Here is a 17,568-nt window from a genome sequence, read left to right as displayed (position 1 = left end):
AAATTGGAAAAAAAAGTCAAATTGTCATTGTTTGCAGATGACATGATTTGATATATCTTAAATATCTGCCAAAAAAATTTTAGAACTAATAAATTATTCAGGAAAGTTGCAGGACAAAAAACCGATATACAAAAATCAGTAATGTTGCTATACACTAATTTCAGCAAATTATCTGAAATAGAAATCAGAAAGTAATTCCTTTTACCATAGCTTCAAAATATAAAATATCTAGGAATAAATTTAACCAAAGCGGTAAGAGATCTCTGCAAAACAAAAATTATGAGATACTGATGAAAGAAATTTAAAAAGAGAAAAAAGTAGCAAGGCATCCTGTGTTCATGGATTGGAAGAATCACTATTGTTAAAATGTCCATACTACACAAAGTGATTTGCAGATTTAATACAATCTCTATTAATTCTTTACCCAAATAGAAAAAAAATTCTCAAATATCTATGTAACCACAAAAAATCCTGAAGAGCTAATGCCATTTAATTTTTTTTTAGTTGTCGATAGACCTTTATTTTACTTATTTATATGTGGTGCTAAGAATTGAACCTAATGCTTCACACATGCCAGGCAAGTGTGCTGACCCTGAGCCCCAGCCCCAACCCTAGCTAATGCCATTTTGAACAAAAACAACAAAGCTGGAGGCATTAAACCACCTGACTTCAAAACATACTACAAAGCTGTAGTAATCAATAAAGCAACGTATTGGCATAAAAAGACAACTAGACCAATGGAACAGAACAGAGAGCCTAAAAATAAATCCATAAGTCTATAGCCAACTGATTTTGGAAGAACACACATTGGAGAGAGTACAGTCTTTTCAATAAATGGTGCAGAGAAAATTGGATATATGCTGTAGAAGAATGAAGCTAGACCCCTATCTCTCATTAGTTACAAAGATCAACTTAAAAGTAAGACCTGAAACTATAAAGCTACTAGTAAAAAACATAAGGAAATGTATCAGGAAATTGTAATGACAAGAATTTTTTTTTTGGCCAAAACCCCAAAATCATAGGAAATGAAAGCAAAAATAGACAAATGATATTACACAAAACTCGAAAGCTTCTGTACCTCAAAGGGAACACCCAAGAGGCAAAATAGACAACCTAGATAATGGGAGAAATATTTGCAATGTAAATGTCTAGCAATGGGTTTATATCCAGAACATATAAGGAACTTCAAAACCTCAAGAGCAAAAAAACAAATAACTTGACTTAAAAATGGGTAACAGATCTAAATACACATTTCACACAAAAAAAAAAAAACATACAAATGAACAACAGGTATATGAAAACATGTTCAACATCACAGATCATCAGGAAAATGCAAATCAAAACCACAAGGAGTTAATACCTCACCCCAGCTTTGAAAGGCCAAGATCAAAAAGACCAAACGTAGTGCTGGCAAAGATGTGGAGAGAATATTGCACATTGTTTGTGGGAGTGTAAATTAGTATAGCCAGTATAATAAATAGTTTGAAGGTTATTTAAAAATTAAAAATAGAACTGCCATATAATGCAGCAATTCTACTACTGGGTATACATCCAAAGGAAATGACATCTGTGTATACAAGCATCATCTATATGCCAATGTTCACTGCAGCACCATTTATAATAACCAAGGAATGGAAACAACCTATGGGACCATCAAATGATGAATTGATAAGTAAATGTGGTACACAATATTATTCCACTTACATATAGAATACTATTCAGTCACAAAAAGCGGAAAATCCTGTCATTTGTGACAACACATATTGAACTGGAGATCATCATGCTAAGTGAAGTAAGGCAGATACCTAAAGACAAGTAGCATGTGATCTCACCATATGTGGAATTTTAAAAAGTTGATCTCATAAAGTTAAGAGGAGAATGGTGGTTATCACAGGCTTAGAACAATAAACAGTAGGAAGCGAAGGTGAGAAGTTGATCAATACGTACTAAGTTACAGTCAGAGAGGAGTGAGATGCTCTGAAGATACTTTTACACAGTGTGGCAACTATAGATAACTATTATAACAATTATGTACTGTATATCTGAAAAAGCTAGAAGAAAGGATTTTTAAAGTTTTCACCACAATAACATAATAAATGTTGAAAAGATAACTTTGTTTAACTTGATTTAAATATTATACAATGTAATCATGTATTGACATTATATAACACACCATTAACATTAGTACAACTTTTATGATTTTAGTATCCATTAAAAGAAAAAAATAAGAAAAAAAAGAAAATGGGAGGAGGGTATCTAGAAACAGTGAACAGAACATTCTTAGGGAGTTTTGCTGCAAATGGGAGCAGAAAAATAGAACAGTAGCTTGTAGGAGGAGTGGGATTACCATTAACATATTTTTTCAGTGGTTATAAAAAAGCATATTTGTATGCTGCAAAGAATTATCCAGTAGGGAAAATTTGATGATGTGGAAGAAGCAAAAATTTCTGGACCAAAATCCCTGGGGAAACAAAAGGGAATGCAATCTATTATGCAAATAGAAAAACTGGCTTTATATGGGAGTTGCAACAGCAATAGGCAAGAAAGTAGAGTTCAGTGGCACAAATTCAAGCATGTGTGTAAATGTGGTGGTAGCAATGTATAATAACTGTTGTTATTACTTTAATTGGTCATTGAAGTATGAAGGTAGGTCAGAATCTTAAAATGAGAATAGGGAAGGAGGTATAATGAGTTTGAAAAGAGAAGATACAGGCTCAGAAGAGGTAGAAATTTTGAAACTACTAAGGCTACACTTTAGTTCCTAGCAAGTACAAGGAAGTTAGGGAAGGACAAAGGAATCAAAGGTTTATGAATAAGACTGATTCCAATGACTGATCATGGGATGAAGTTAAGAGCAAAGGAAGGACACCAAAAAGTTAAGGGATCTCAATGGTGTTGAAGTAATGTTGTAGGTAGTGAGCTAGGAGCCAGGCACAGTGGCACACGCCTGTAATCCCAGCAGCCTTCAAGGCTGAGACAGGAGGATGGCGAGTTCAAAGCCAGCCTCAGCAGTGGTGAGATACTAAGCAACTCAGTGAGACCCTGTTTCTAAAATACAAAATAGGGCTGGGGATGTGGCTCAGTGGTTGAGTGGCCCTGAGTTCAATCCCTGGAGAAAGAAAGGAAGAAGTGGGGTGGGTAGAGAGAAAGGAGGGAGGGAGGGATGGAGGAACAAAGGAATGAAGGAAGATAGTGAGTTAGAAAGATAGGAAATAAATGATCACAAAAGTTGGATTTATGAAATCAAGATTATGTAGGTATATAGTATTATTCATGAGATGATCTTGGTGTATGAATAGGGAATGAGTCACTGAGGTAGGATGGAAGATAAAATAAGGGGATTTTGCTGATGTTATGAAAAAAAGAAGGAATGAACAAAGTTTGGGGATCATACCTTTCACTCCTTGTTCCCCAGGTAGTCCTTTATCACCTGGCAATCCAGGTGGGCCTGGAGGGCCTGTTTTACATATCTCATCACCTAAATTAGACAAAGAAAGAATAGTATAGCAGCTAATTGTTATGAAACATTCAGAAGACTACATGAAAGCCCAATAGGCTAGAAAAAAAATCTATTTTCATTAATTTCTTTGCAGAAATACAACCAAAAGGAAGACACAATATTGTAGATGATAGTATTTGAAGATACATTTGAAGAGCAAATTTAAACATCAAAGAATCACCCAAACTGAACAGAAGAATCTTCAATAGAATCTCCTAGACATCAGGAATGCAAATAATGATGCCAACCTTTAGCTGGAGTCACTTGTAAGTGAAATAAACAAAAACAAAAATAGAACACAACAGGAGAAAAAGAAAGCTTACTAGGAGGGATGTGAGGTCCAGGAGGGCCAGGGGGCCCTGGAAGGCCAGGAGCCCCAGGCTGTCCATCAAGTCCAGGAGATCCCGGAATAGAAATTCCTGGTGGACCTTCATCACCTTTCTGGCCCCTCTCTCCAGGAAATCCAGGGGGACCAGGAGGACCCATAACTGCAGTCCCTAAGATAAGAAAGAGCACTCATAAAGTGATCAAAATGATCTTACATTAAAGATATTAATTTGGTTCTCAATGAGACATTAAGTAATTATTAGATTTTCCTTTAACATAAGATTTATTTTGTTCTTATTTTTTCCATCATAATCAATATTTGAAAGGTTGTTCAAATAATGTAAATAAGTTTAAATATAAGAAATAATAATTCAAGGTGACTTTATTACTTATGGAAAGTAGTAATAATTTTCTACCTACTCTGATACTCTCAGAAATAAAAGAAAGTTATAAAATAGGCATTTCAAAGTTCCAATGTAAACATGATTCTCAATCTGCACATTCTTCAATTCCACTGTCATTATTTAATATTTCTGTACTGTTAATACACTTTTTAGTTACTATAGCTTTATATGGATTTAAAGCTGGTAAGGAAGTTACATATATCTTTGTTCTTTTTAAAAATCATCTTCACTTACAGATTTGTTCCTCTAAATTAATAATGGAATCACCTTGTCACTTTTTATTTTTAGAAACCCACTGGAATTCGAAGTGTGAACAATTTGAACTTAAAGACTGACTTTTGGTAGAATTGATTATTTATAATACCAACTTATTACATAAAGTAACAATGAAGTACATCTTTATATATTTAGTAATTTTATTGTATTTAATAAAGTTTATAAAATCCCACAGAGTTCTTACATATCTTCTGCTATCTTTATACATGTATTTGTTTTATTACTACTGTGAATTTCTCTACATTTATTGGCCTACTCTCTTTTATTGTTAATATAGTCATTTATAGCAATGTTATAAAGTCATTATTTAATATGCTTCTGAATTGACTTGATAATATTTTATTTAGGATTATTTATTCTATGTTCATTGATAAGGCTGAATTATACTTAATTGAAGTGTTATCCCCTTGGTGGTTTGGTATCAATGTTTTTAAATTGGATTAAGTTTTTTTAGTGTTTTGAAATAGTTTAAAATAGGGGAATTATCTGTTCCTTGACAGTGGGGTAGAATTAAGCCACAAAATCACCCATAAAAATCAATATTTTTTTCGTGGAGAACCAACATTTCAAAATCTTCTATTTTAATTGATCTACTTACATTTCCTACTTTCTCAGGACAATATTAATCATTTCTTTTCTACTCCATAAGAAGTCTAACTTTTCATTTACAATTCCAAATGTATTAAGATATAATTAGTTCTCTTTTAGCTTAAAGTTTAAATAATGGTAATATCTTTTTATTTGCTAATTTTATTTGTGCCTTGTCTCACTTTTTTTGGGGGGAGATACCAAGGATTGGAGTCTGGTGCACTCAACCACTGAGCCACAACCCCAGCCCTATTTTGTATTTTATTTAGAGACAGGATCTCACTGAGTTGCTTAGGGTCTCACTGCTGCTAAGGCTAGCTTTGAATTTGTGATCCTCCTGCCTCAGCCTCCCGAGCTGCTGGGATTACAGGTGTGTGTCACCTCGCCCCACCCCTTGTCTCACTTTTATCTTGATTATAGTTGCTGAGTTTTGTTCATTTCAATCTTTTCTCAATAGCATCTTTTAGTTTCCATACCTGACTAAAATTGTTTTAAATTGTTTATCAAGTGTTTCGCTGAACTTTTCTTGCATCTGTCATTTTTTATACACGTGTTTGTGTTTTCAACTTAGCTCATTTACATTCTTTTGTGGTACTGGGGATTGAACCCAGGGCCTTGTACATGCTAGATAAGCACTCTGTCACTGAGCTACACCCCAGCCCTTCAATTACTTTTAGTATTTCTAACTTTGTGATAAATTAAGGGTAATGCTTTGGCTATATTCATTGAGTTTTGATATGAAGTGTTTTCCTTGTTGCTTTGCATTCTGTAGTTTGTCATTTCCATTTGTTTCATCTTTAGAGTTATTTGTAATTGTGTTTTAATATAAAATGTTCTTTGGTGATTTTGTTGTCATATCATCACTATATTTTACTGTGATCATAGAGAATAATCTGAACATAGTAGATTTTTTTCTGGTCTAATAGAGTCAATTTCTGTAAATATTTCATGTATATTTGAAAATAAATGTGTATTTTATGCTGTTTAATTTTTTTCTCTCTTCCACATAGATAGCTTGATTGTGTTTCTCAAATTATTTTTATCCTTAATTTTTAACTACTTGACATGTTGGGGATTTGCCATTTATCCCTTGTAGTTTATACGTTTTCACTTTATATATTCAAAGCCATTTGTTAAGTACATAAAGTTTCATGACTTTTATATCCTCTGTGGCATAATTTATCTATATATACATATAAAATACCTGACATTTAATGTATTTTGTGCTGAATTCTATTTCATATTATCAAATTTATAAGCTAGCTTTCTTTTTGATATCATCTAATAGATTTTTCCACTGTTTTATTTTCAAATTTCTTTTTTTTTGCTTTAGAAATGTCTATCATATATAGTATAAAGATATTTTTATCCCAATTTTATTTTAGTATCTTTTAATTGGTGTTTGGTCTTTTCACATTTGTTCAATTACTGATTTATTTTTAACTTCTTTTACTCATCTCATATTTTATTTTCTATTTACCTGGGTTTATTTTTGTTTTGCCCCAATCCTAACTTCTACTGCATAGAGGTTTTTTATCCCTTTTCTTCTTTACTGGTGTATAAAGCTATGCATTTTTTCCTAATATTGTCTAGTAGTTACTTTTAAATGTTTAACCCATGTCTTTAAATCTATAATTTTCTAAAAACTTATAGTTAACAATACCTATATTTTTCTCCTTCTAACATGACAAAACAACAAAGAACCCTCTCTGACTCCCTGATCCCTTCTGTACTTACACATCTCATGTTGAAATATACAGTTCCACTTTTAGATTGTTACTTAAAGCACCTTTTTTTTCAAATTTATTTTTTAGTTGTAGTTGGACACAATACCTTTATTTTATTTGTTTTTATGTGGTGATGGGGATTGAACCCAGGGCCTCACACATGCTAGGCAAGCACTCCAGCACTGAGCCTCAACCCCAGCCCCTATTTTTTTTTATTTTTTAATTATCAAAACTCATTTAGAGGGATGGTTATATAGCTCAATGGTAAAGCACTTGCCTAGCATGCATGAGGCCCTGGGGTTCAGTCCCCATCACCACATAAAAAATAAACAACAACAAAATGATTTAAATAAAAGAAATTAACAAGCTAAAAGCCTTTCAGAAAAAAGCCTCATTTAGAGTTATTAAGCTTTACTTATACCTTTTCTAACCCTTGTTTCTTTCATCCTTCTTTCATGTCCACTTCATCCTGAACTCCTTCCCTTATTCTCAGAATAAAACCTCCAGTACTATTTCAGAGAAGGTCTGGAGGTGATAAACTTCATAGGTATCCTATCTCTTCCCCTGACTCTCAATGCTCTCTGTAGGTAATTTGCCTTTTTCTTAGTTTTTTTTAATGCCTAAATACTGAAATGTCCCTATAATTTGTCTAGTTATGCGTTTTGTATTATTATTTTACTTACTTAGTGCTTCATGATCCTTTTCACAGGCTTTGTGGTTTTTTTGTTTTGGTTTGGTTTTGTGCTTTTTTTAAAGCAGATGTAAGTTCTCAGCTACTATTTGTTTTTGAATATTACCTCTTTTCCTGTTCTCTCCTCCTTGAACTCCCACATGATTGATTTAGGAGCTTCTAAATCTATTCTATTTTATACCCCAATTTTTCTTTCAAACTTCTCAACTCTTTAACTCTTACTGCACCCTGGAAGATTTCCTTATTTCAGTTTTTCAGATATGATATATATTTAGTCCTCGATCTGGAGATTAGAAATCTAGAGTACAAATTTAGAACAAAATTAAGCTCACATTTATTCTCTTTCTTCTTGCAAAGATCAATGGGTGTCACTCATCATGATAATATTTCATTAACATTATTTTTGAAGGGAAAGGAACCACAATTTACTGAATATGTATGTGTGCTAGGTACTATATCAGATGCATTTGTAAATTTGACATAAATACCAACTATCACCCCATTTCAGAGAACACTGAAAATACATGCTAGATAAGGGCAGTGCTTAATCTGTGGCCAAATCAGAAGTGCTATACTATATAGGCTATTATCAAAGAGAATGATATAAACCTCAATATTGAGTCCTAAGATTTTATTAAATAGAAAAATCACAATGGAGATTTCTACTTACATATTTCTGTAACTTTAAGTGAATAAAAACTAGGCATTATAGGGCAGCATCCTCTTCCCTAGTAGTATGAAAAGTATGAAAATTCACCTATTGCCTTTTGAGTCACAGAACTGTTTGGTATTATTTATTAATAATAAAAGGTAGAAATTGGATTCTTAGGATAAAAGGGTGTGGTGAGCCGCTTCTGCCGTTTCTGCAGACTATGGTCGCCATTACAAGATGGCGCTGGCTCCGCTGTGGTCTGTGACAAACAACTCCTTATTTGGGAGAGTTGGCGCATGGTTTTTCACCACCCTATGAGAAAGCTCCACGTGGCAGCTTCGCATTGGGGCTTGGGATGCTTTATTAAGGCTGGGAGGGGCATCCGAGAGAGAGAAGAAGAAATATCAAGGGCCTGAATAAACTGCTGAAAGAAGATTCCTGAGTTGCGTCTTCCTTGCGGGCAAGGGGTCGCGACAAAAGGGTATTATGTAAGTTTTGTTTTGTTGTTTGTTTTATTTTGTGTTATTACAAATGAAAAATTTGGCAAGAAAGAGAAACACTACAGTACAAGTTGGGCAGAATCTGTCAATTAAAAAGTACTCATGTCTTCTATTGCTACGCTTACCCTGGAACCAGTATGATAAAACATATACATGGATTGATTAGTAAGGATGCAATTAGCACAACATGAGTAGAGTCTATTTTACCTGGAGGTCCAGGAAGGCCAGGTGGACCCTGTATTCCAGGAAATCCTCGCTCTCCTTTTTCTCCAGGCAAGCCAGCTAATCCCATGTTTCCTTTTTCTCCTATAGTCACACCAGTCTCAGGTCTAGGAATTACCTTATCATGAGAGAAAATAAAGGAACTCAAAGAGGAAGAGGCTTTTCTCCTGAAAGTAATCTAGCAGCTAAATATGATAATGCCTTGTTGTTACCAGGTGTTCAGATGCAAAATCATTAAGACTTCTATATAGATTGAGGCACATTCTATATTATTATCATCTGATTGATTAGGAAATGTTTAATACCAGTAACAATGTCACCACCTTTCTGAACCCCAGGGTGACAAATCTAGATGAATTCTTTGCTGTCTCTTATAATTCACATTCAAGTCATTCCAATCACCTAAAGCCTAACAATTCTTTACTAAAAATGCCACAGCTACTATTTTCAACTCACACTTGGACTAACAGAAGCACTTGGGCTAACCTTTGGATCCATGTCTACTGCTAGGATATAATTCCTCAAAAACCTATTTTTCTGTGTTAACTGCTCTGCTTAAGCACTCGAAATTGCTTACTCCTCACTATATCTGATGCTATTTTCAATCCTAGATTCTGTAAAGCCACTTCTCACTTATGATAACTCTCTCACCTATTTTATCTCCTATTGCTTCTAGCAATGAATTTTTGTTAGAATAAAGTCTGATTATAACTTCTTCATGCAACTTATACATTCTTATCTATGCCTTTGTATATGCCATTCCAAACATCTGTAATGCCTTACGTCAGTCTTTCACTATTCTCACTCACATGTCTTTCTTGCGTCCACAAAGAACAACAAAAAGAACCTCCTCTATTCCATAAAGACTGTATTGATTCAACCCAATTAACTCATCACACCTGTTCTCTGTCTTCTTAGAACTCAGGACTTAAGTCTATTCTAAAGAATTTCATACTAGGTAAGTATTTAAAAATTCACCTCATACACCTACAAAGGAAAATAAATTTCATATCTAGGAAATTGTCAGTCTGAGGTACAAACAAACACCTACAAGCAAACGGCGGTGTTTCCTCTTACTTCTATATAAAAAATGTTAAAACAAGAGGAGAACAAAAATTGTAGGACCCAGGATTGGGACAGTGGTTCAAAAGGAAAAGGGAACTACTTGGATAGGACCACACTCTCAAAATTTCCATTTCTTCTAATACTCATCAAAATTTTATTATCTTGTTTTCAAAGGATAATTCCCCCTAGAGAACTGAAACTTTGATTGTAAAATAAAGGTGAATAAAAACTACCTAAGAGAATTGTCTTTCGGTATATCCTCATTATATTTTGTACAGTTCTAAGTATTAATATCTGAGATTCACTATGGACAAAAAGATTTAATGTTACCAAAGTGTCTGGACATATAGAATAAGGTTTATGCAATCATACTGTTGGGGCTTCAATGTCATCTAAACTATAAAATCTTACCAAATTTCAACAAAAGTAAAACCAATTTGTCAAACCTCAGCAATCATATTTTCTTCTTAATAAGGTTAAAAATAAACCTGACTTAAATTTCATGGTCATTGCAAACATGACAGAAAATCTGTAAACCCTCCAATTATTCTTTCATAGAGCAGTTTCCTATATTTGTTATTAAGAGCCCCTAGAAAGCACACACTCTGGAAAGAAAGAGGTGTGAATCAGACAATTACAAATTGAGAAAACCTATTAGGACCGAATCCATCTTTGTCCTGAGCTCTGCAGGGGAAAGGACCATCCTCACCTACCCAAGAGTTTCTTTGGTTAAACCTTTGTAAGCAACACTTGCACCACCTGCTGGTTGCTTGAGAAATGATTTGGCAATCATGATGCAAAACAATCCAACGCCATAATTTTGGGCCTTTACTTTGGAGAAGTAATACAAAGACAGAACAGTACAAAGACCTTGAGATCAACACTACTGAAATTCTTAGATGTACAGATTTCTAAGACAGTAGAAGTTGGTAATGACTTGAAAAGGTAGGGAGTTTATAATTAATGCACAAAAATAATAATGCAATATTAAAATTGATAAATGAAGACTTAAAAAACTTACAAGTCCAGGAGGCCCAGGGGGGCCAATGTCACCTTTTTGGCCCTGTTCAATGCAATTGTAAAATATGTTAGTAAAAGTCAGAAGAAAGTATCAACTTCCTCAAAAATATAAGAGATAATTAAGTTCCATAAAAGACTCAAATCAATAATAAAATACTTCAAATGAGAAACACAATGTAATGCAATAAGACAATACTGGTATAAGATGAAGAAGACCAGTGATGATGTCTCAGATGCACTAGCTACATGACCTTGATCATTTAACCTCTCTGGAACATATTTGAAAATTGAAGTTTTGGACCAGACTTCTAGCTGTAACACTTTTTGGTTTCAGGATTTTTATTTTTTAGCAAACTACAAATTCTCTATAAAGAAGATAATGAAAAAATGGTACCCCAAGAATCACTTAAAACTATCACTTTTTGCTACATTCAGCTGTATTCCTTCCCACAAAACCAGTCAGGGGCATAATCTAGTGTCATTTTTAATTCATGACATATATTTTAGAGGCAGGGGACTTAATTATCATCAGTAACAGGTAACAACTTGCAATTGCTTTTATGAGTTTTCTCTAAAAAGCTAATGAAAGACAAATTCAGACAAAATTCTTATCTTTGATAGCTACAACAGCCTGGAGAATACAATATTCAACTGTTACTTTGGGTCTACTGGCCAAGACCCAATGATAGATGTCTCTCACACCTTTATTCTTTTTTTTAATTTATTTTTTGTAGTTATAGATGAACAGAAAGCCATTCATGTATTTATTTTGGTGTGGTGATAAGGTTTGAACCCAGTGCCTCACACACGTTAGGTAATGCTCTGCTTCTGAGCTACAACCCCATACCTTTGTTCTTGATCTAGATTTGTTCACAGAAACTTTGTATTTATATAAAAACTCATTTTAGTATAAGACATTATTCTGTCAAATAACTTAAACTTAACACTTGAAAAAAATCCTATTTTCTTAGTAGTTGCTGCCTCCCTTCATTCTAACTGTATCTTTCAGGCCAAAGTAACACCTGGATCTAGTTTACAGATAAACCACTTGAATGTTCCCAGAAGGTACATTTTATAACACCTTTACCTCATTGCTTGAAAAACAAAGCTTTTCATTCTTGTTTTGATACAGAGCAATTAACAGAGGTCTTAGGATATGGGATATTTTGTGACCTTTTTAAAATCAGGTATCATTTAAAATATATAAATATATAAAATATATAACCAAGTTACATTTAAAATATATAGCTAAATAAATGACTTCAGTCAGGCTGCCTTGGCCTAGTGAAAAGGAAAAGACAAAGAATTAATAATAAACTTATAGATGATAATTACATACAGAATGGAAATATTTAAAGAAGATATTCTAAACTTATAGCTATAATCCTTTCTAGCCAGAGCACCTCACTAAAATAATGATGAATATTCTTTCTGGAAGAAAAAAAGCTTTGCCAATACATGTTCAAAGCAAAAACACTGACTTTGCAATAGGAATGCTAAAGTTAAATAATTCTTCATTTGTTTCTACCACATGGACTGTGATTTAGGGCAATGGAAGGAAATTTAGAGGATGGGGTATAAAGAAAAAGAAGCAACACCAAAAGATGTATAATGAGGGCATATTTTTAATACAAAAGAAGATATTTATAACTTTTTCATTTATAGTCCAACTTTAGAACAGAAAAGAATTATGTGAATTAGAATAAAACCACCCTCTTCAAAATAATACAGTTCTTACCTTTTCACCATCCCTTCCTGGTTCACCAGGGTAACCACGATCACCAGGTAAACCCTTTAAAACAGAGGGATATTATCAGCAAAAATGGCAGAGCAAGTAATTCTAAAAAACCGTCTCCTCCATAGAAGCAATGAGAACACTGGCAAAAATGATCCATCAAAATAATATTTTGGGCTGAGGACATAGCTCAGTTGGTAGAGTGCCTGCCTTGCATGAACAAGATCCTGGGTTCAATCCCCAGTACCACACACAAAAAAAATACTAAAAAATATTATGTTCACACACACAAAAAACATATGTGAATGTTCATAGTAGTTTCATTCATAATAGCTGACACTCAGAAGGAACCAAAATATCCTTCAATGTGTAAATAGTTAACCCAAACTTAGTAATCCAAACAACCATTACTAAGCCAAAAAAAGAAATGAACTATCAATACATAGTACAATATATTATTCTATGTGAAAGAATTATAATTCAAAAGGCTACACAGACAAAATGGTAGAAAATCTTTACCACTAGCACCTCAGAGCATTAATCTCAAAGATATACAAAGGACTCAAAATAACCTTACACCAAAGGGAAAAAAAAAAAAAACAAATAACCCAATCAACAAATAGGCTAAGGAACTGAACAAGCACTTCACAGAACAAATATTAATGGTCAGAAAATTATGAAAAAATGTTCAACATCTCTAGCAATTAGAGAAATGCAAATCAAAACTAGACTGAGATTCTATCTCACCCCATCAGAATGGCAATTATCAGGAATACAAGTAACAATCAATGTTGGAGAGGTTGTGGGGAAAAAGGTTCACTTATACATTGCTACTGGGACTACAACTTGGTGCAACCACTCTAAAAAACAGTATGGAGATTCCTTAGAGAAATTGGAATGGAACCACTATTTGACCCAGTAATCCCACTCCTCAGTCTATAGCTGAAGGACTTAAAATTGGCATACTAAAGTGAGGTAGCCACTTCAATGTGTATAGCAGCTCAACTCACAATAAGCAAGCTACAGAATCAACCTAGGTGCCCTTAAACAAATGTATGATAAAGAAAATGTGGTATATGTACAAAGTGGAATATTACTCAGCCATAAAAGAATGAAACTATGGCATTTGCTGGTAAATGGATGGGATTGGAAAACATCATGCTAAGTGAAATAAATCAGTCCCCCCAAACCAAGGGCTGAATGTTTTCTTTTATATGTGGATGCTAACCCACAATAAGGGAGGGGAAGATTAAAAGTTCATTGGAGTAGACAAAAGGGAATAAAGGGAAGGGGGAGGAGGGTTCAGAAAAGTCTGTAGAATGAATTGGACATATTTTTCTTATCCTTATATATGAATATGTGACCAGAGTAACTCCACATTATATAGAACCACAATAATAGGATCCTGATAAGAACAAGTTATATTTATTCTATATATGTATAATATGTCAAGATACACTCTAATGTCATGTATATCTAGAAAGAACAAATAAAAAAAGGCTACATAGTATATACCTCCATCTTTATGAAACTCCAGAATGGGCAAAATTATGTGGATGGAAACCAGATCAGATGTTGCCAGGAGCTTAGAGAGTGAGAGTAAGGGAGGGAATAAATACAAGAACATGAGGGAAATTTTGAAGGTGATAAAATTGTTCTTGATTATGATGTCGGTTACACAACTATATGTTTATTAAAACACAGAACTCTATGCTAAATATGATTTGTTTTCTTGTATATAAATTATATCTCAATAAATCTGACTTTAATATAGAAGTATCTCAAATACATATCCAAAAGACAAACAGGATAATATCCATTAATTTAAAATATTTCCAAACTCTAAACTCCTTGTCATCTTTCTTTTCTACCACCACCTAAGACTACTAGTTTTTTGGGGGCAGAGGACTTTAGATACTCACTGGAATTCCTGGTTGGCCATTCTCTCCATCTTTGCCTGGTTTACCCTATAGGGTCAAAGAAATGATGGAGAACATAAATTTATTAGTTAGAATGTATAAGGCTAAAGAATATAATAAGCTTTATTACTACCTTGGAATATGTTAAATAGACTTTTTGACTTCAATATCATAATAAGTATACAAAGAATGATTGTTCTCAGGCAATGAAAGAAGGATGTAGGAAGAAAGAATAATACATACACACACAGAGGAATGCACACATTTAGAATTTTCTTCAAAGAGTATTAGTACTGATAACACTCACTCTTTTTCCTGGCTCTCCTGGCTCACCCTTTTCACCTTTCACACCACCTGGAGGACCCTATACACAAAAGTAGTTTTACATTGGTTCATGGGATACTGTGTTCAATATCAATTTAAATTAAATGATGCTAATGTGCTTTTGGTTACTTACTGGAGGACCACGTATCCCTGGAGGACCAGGAGGCCCTCTGTCACCAGGAAGTCCCTATATGGTTGTGGGAGAAAGAAAAGCAATGTTAAAATTAGAATATGGGCTATCAGTAACTACTAGAGGTAGCCAGAAACATTTTTAACAACTGAATATAGTATAACCAAAGATAATAGAATGTTTCTAACTTGAATTTGAAATTTGGTAGGCAAATGAAACTAGATCCATCTTTGCTCACTTACCACACTAATTTGTAGTTTTGAGGCAAAACAAGACAACACTTAAATAAAAATATTAATGATTTTTAACCTTATAAAATATTTTTATAAATAAGAGAAATGCCTAAATATGAGATCTGGAAAACACACATACATTTTGGCAGAGAATTAAATGGCCCATATTGATGACAGAGTTTTGATATAATTTTTTTTTTATTTTTTTTATTGGTTGTTCAAAACATTATAAAGCTCTTGACATATCATATTTCATACATTAGATTCAAGTTGGTTATGAACTCCCAATTTTACCCCAAATACAGATTGCAGAATCACATCGGTTACACATCCACATTTTTACATAATGCCCTATTAGTAACTGTTGTATTCTGCTACCTTTCCTATCCTCTACCATCCCCCCTCCCTCCCCTCCCATCTTCTCTCTCTACCCCATCCACTGTAATTCATATCTCTCCTTGTTTATTTTCCCATTCCCCTCACAACCTCTTATATGTAATTTTGTATAACAATGAGGGTCTCCCTCCATTACCATGCAATTTCCCTTTTCTCTCCCTTTCCATCCCACCTCATGTATCTGTTTAATGTTAATCTTTTCTTCGTGCTCTTCCTCCCTGCTCTGTTCTTAGTTGCTCTCCTTATATCAAAGAAGACATTTGGTATTTGTTTTTTAGGGATTGGCTAGCTTCACTAAGCATAATCTGCTCTAGTGCCATCCATTTCCCTGCAAATTCTATGATTTTGTCATTTTTTAGTGCTGCGTAATACTCCATGGTGTATAAATGCCACATTTTTTTTATCCATTCATCTATTGAAGGGCATCTGGGTTGGTTCCACAGTCTAGCAATTGTGAATTGTGCTGCTATGAACATCGATGTAGCAGTATCCCTGTAGTACGCTCTTTTAAGGTCTTCAGGGAAAAGTCCAAGAAGGGCAATAGCTGGGTCAAATGGTGGTTCCATTCCCAGCTTTCCCAGGAGTCTCCATACTGTTTTCCAGATTGGCCGCACCAGTTTGCAGTCCCACCAGCAATGTACAAGAGTACCCTTTTCCCCACATCCTCTCTAGCACTTGTTATTCTTAACTCTCTTCATTAGATTTGAGTGAAACAAAATTCCACAAACTGTGTGTTTATAAAGATGGACCAGTAAGAAATAAAAATGTGTTTGATCCCTTCATCTACTCCAGTAGAGATATCAGGTAACAATTTCTAAATATAAGAAAGGCATTTTGAGCAACCTCATATTTCTCGAATTATCACTGAAATCTAGAAAATACAGTCATCTAAGACAATGCAATCTACCCCACCATGACCTAATTTTATACATGAATTATTCAAATAGCTAAAAATAAAGACAACCCAAATGTACATCAACTGATACATGGGCAAAGTATGCACCATTCACACAGTAGAATATTATTTAGTCATACAAGGAATGAAGTAGTTAAACATTATGCTCTGTATCTTTTTTCTTTTTGTGGTGCTGGGGATTGAACCCAGGGCCTTGGGCATGTGAGGCAAGCACTCTACCAACTAAGCCATATCCCCAGTCTGAAATTAAGTTGTATAAAGGAAGCCAGACACAGAACACCACAGACTGTATGATTCAATCTATATATCGAGATTAGACAAATCCACAGAGCCAAGAAATAAACAGCAGTTGCCTAGGATTGAAGTGTTTGTGGATAAATAGGGAGTTACACCTAATAGATATGGAATTTTGGGGGAGAAATTTCTAAAACTAAATTGTGATAATAGTTTCACTATACTGCAAATACATAATATGAATTGTATACTTTAAATTGGTAAATTATATGGTATGGAATGATATGCCAAAAAAGCTATTTTAAAATTTTAATTAGCCCAAGTCTTGGTTTTATAAAAATACCCTCATATATAACCATATTTCAGCCTATAATGCATTTTATTGAAATGTCACTTCAGTAGCAAAAATTTTTTGGCTTTTAAAAATATTTCCAGCTATACTTAGCTATAATTGTCAAATATTGTATATATCTAGGATGTACAATATACATATATATTGTGAAATAATTACCAGAATCACATTAATTGACATATATAACAAGATTTTTATTGATTTCCTCTTCACCTACTCACCTGATCTCCTTTTTGAAACTCTACATCAATTGGTCTTTTTTGTTCACTGATCTGCCCAGGTGGCCCAGGTGGGCCCTGAAGACCTTGCTCACCCTGTTTACAAGATAAAATAAGATTGTGCTATGTCATTATATACC

The 17,568-nt window shown here is 33.9% G+C and overlaps 1 protein-coding gene across 1 annotated transcript in view; it reads right to left on the bottom strand.

The window, feature by feature from the left end:
- Positions 1 to 17,568, bottom strand: part of Col4a5 (collagen type IV alpha 5 chain) — a 225,974-nt gene that overhangs the window by 91,753 nt on the left and 116,653 nt on the right. Inside the window, exons 13-21 of the mRNA XM_046420818.2 lie at positions 17,432 to 17,524; positions 15,083 to 15,136; positions 14,933 to 14,989; positions 14,629 to 14,673; positions 12,710 to 12,763; positions 10,973 to 11,014; positions 8,872 to 9,004; positions 3,823 to 3,996; positions 3,395 to 3,478 (exon numbers count right to left, since the gene is read on the bottom strand). Of these exons, the coding sequence (XP_046276774.1) occupies positions 3,395 to 3,478; positions 3,823 to 3,996; positions 8,872 to 9,004; positions 10,973 to 11,014; positions 12,710 to 12,763; positions 14,629 to 14,673; positions 14,933 to 14,989; positions 15,083 to 15,136; positions 17,432 to 17,524 (736 nt within the window). The remainder of the gene's footprint in view (positions 1 to 3,394; positions 3,479 to 3,822; positions 3,997 to 8,871; positions 9,005 to 10,972; positions 11,015 to 12,709; positions 12,764 to 14,628; positions 14,674 to 14,932; positions 14,990 to 15,082; positions 15,137 to 17,431; positions 17,525 to 17,568) is intronic.

Source organism: Marmota monax, unplaced genomic scaffold (assembly GCF_021218885.2).
Source record: "Marmota monax isolate L192 unplaced genomic scaffold, Marmota_monax_Labrador192_F-V1.1 WCK01_AAM20220418_F8-fsc00050, whole genome shotgun sequence".
NCBI classification, from domain to species: domain Eukaryota; kingdom Metazoa; phylum Chordata; class Mammalia; order Rodentia; family Sciuridae; genus Marmota; species Marmota monax.
Note: the sequence above shows the minus strand (reverse complement) of the source record. Positions and strands in the feature narration are given on the sequence as shown.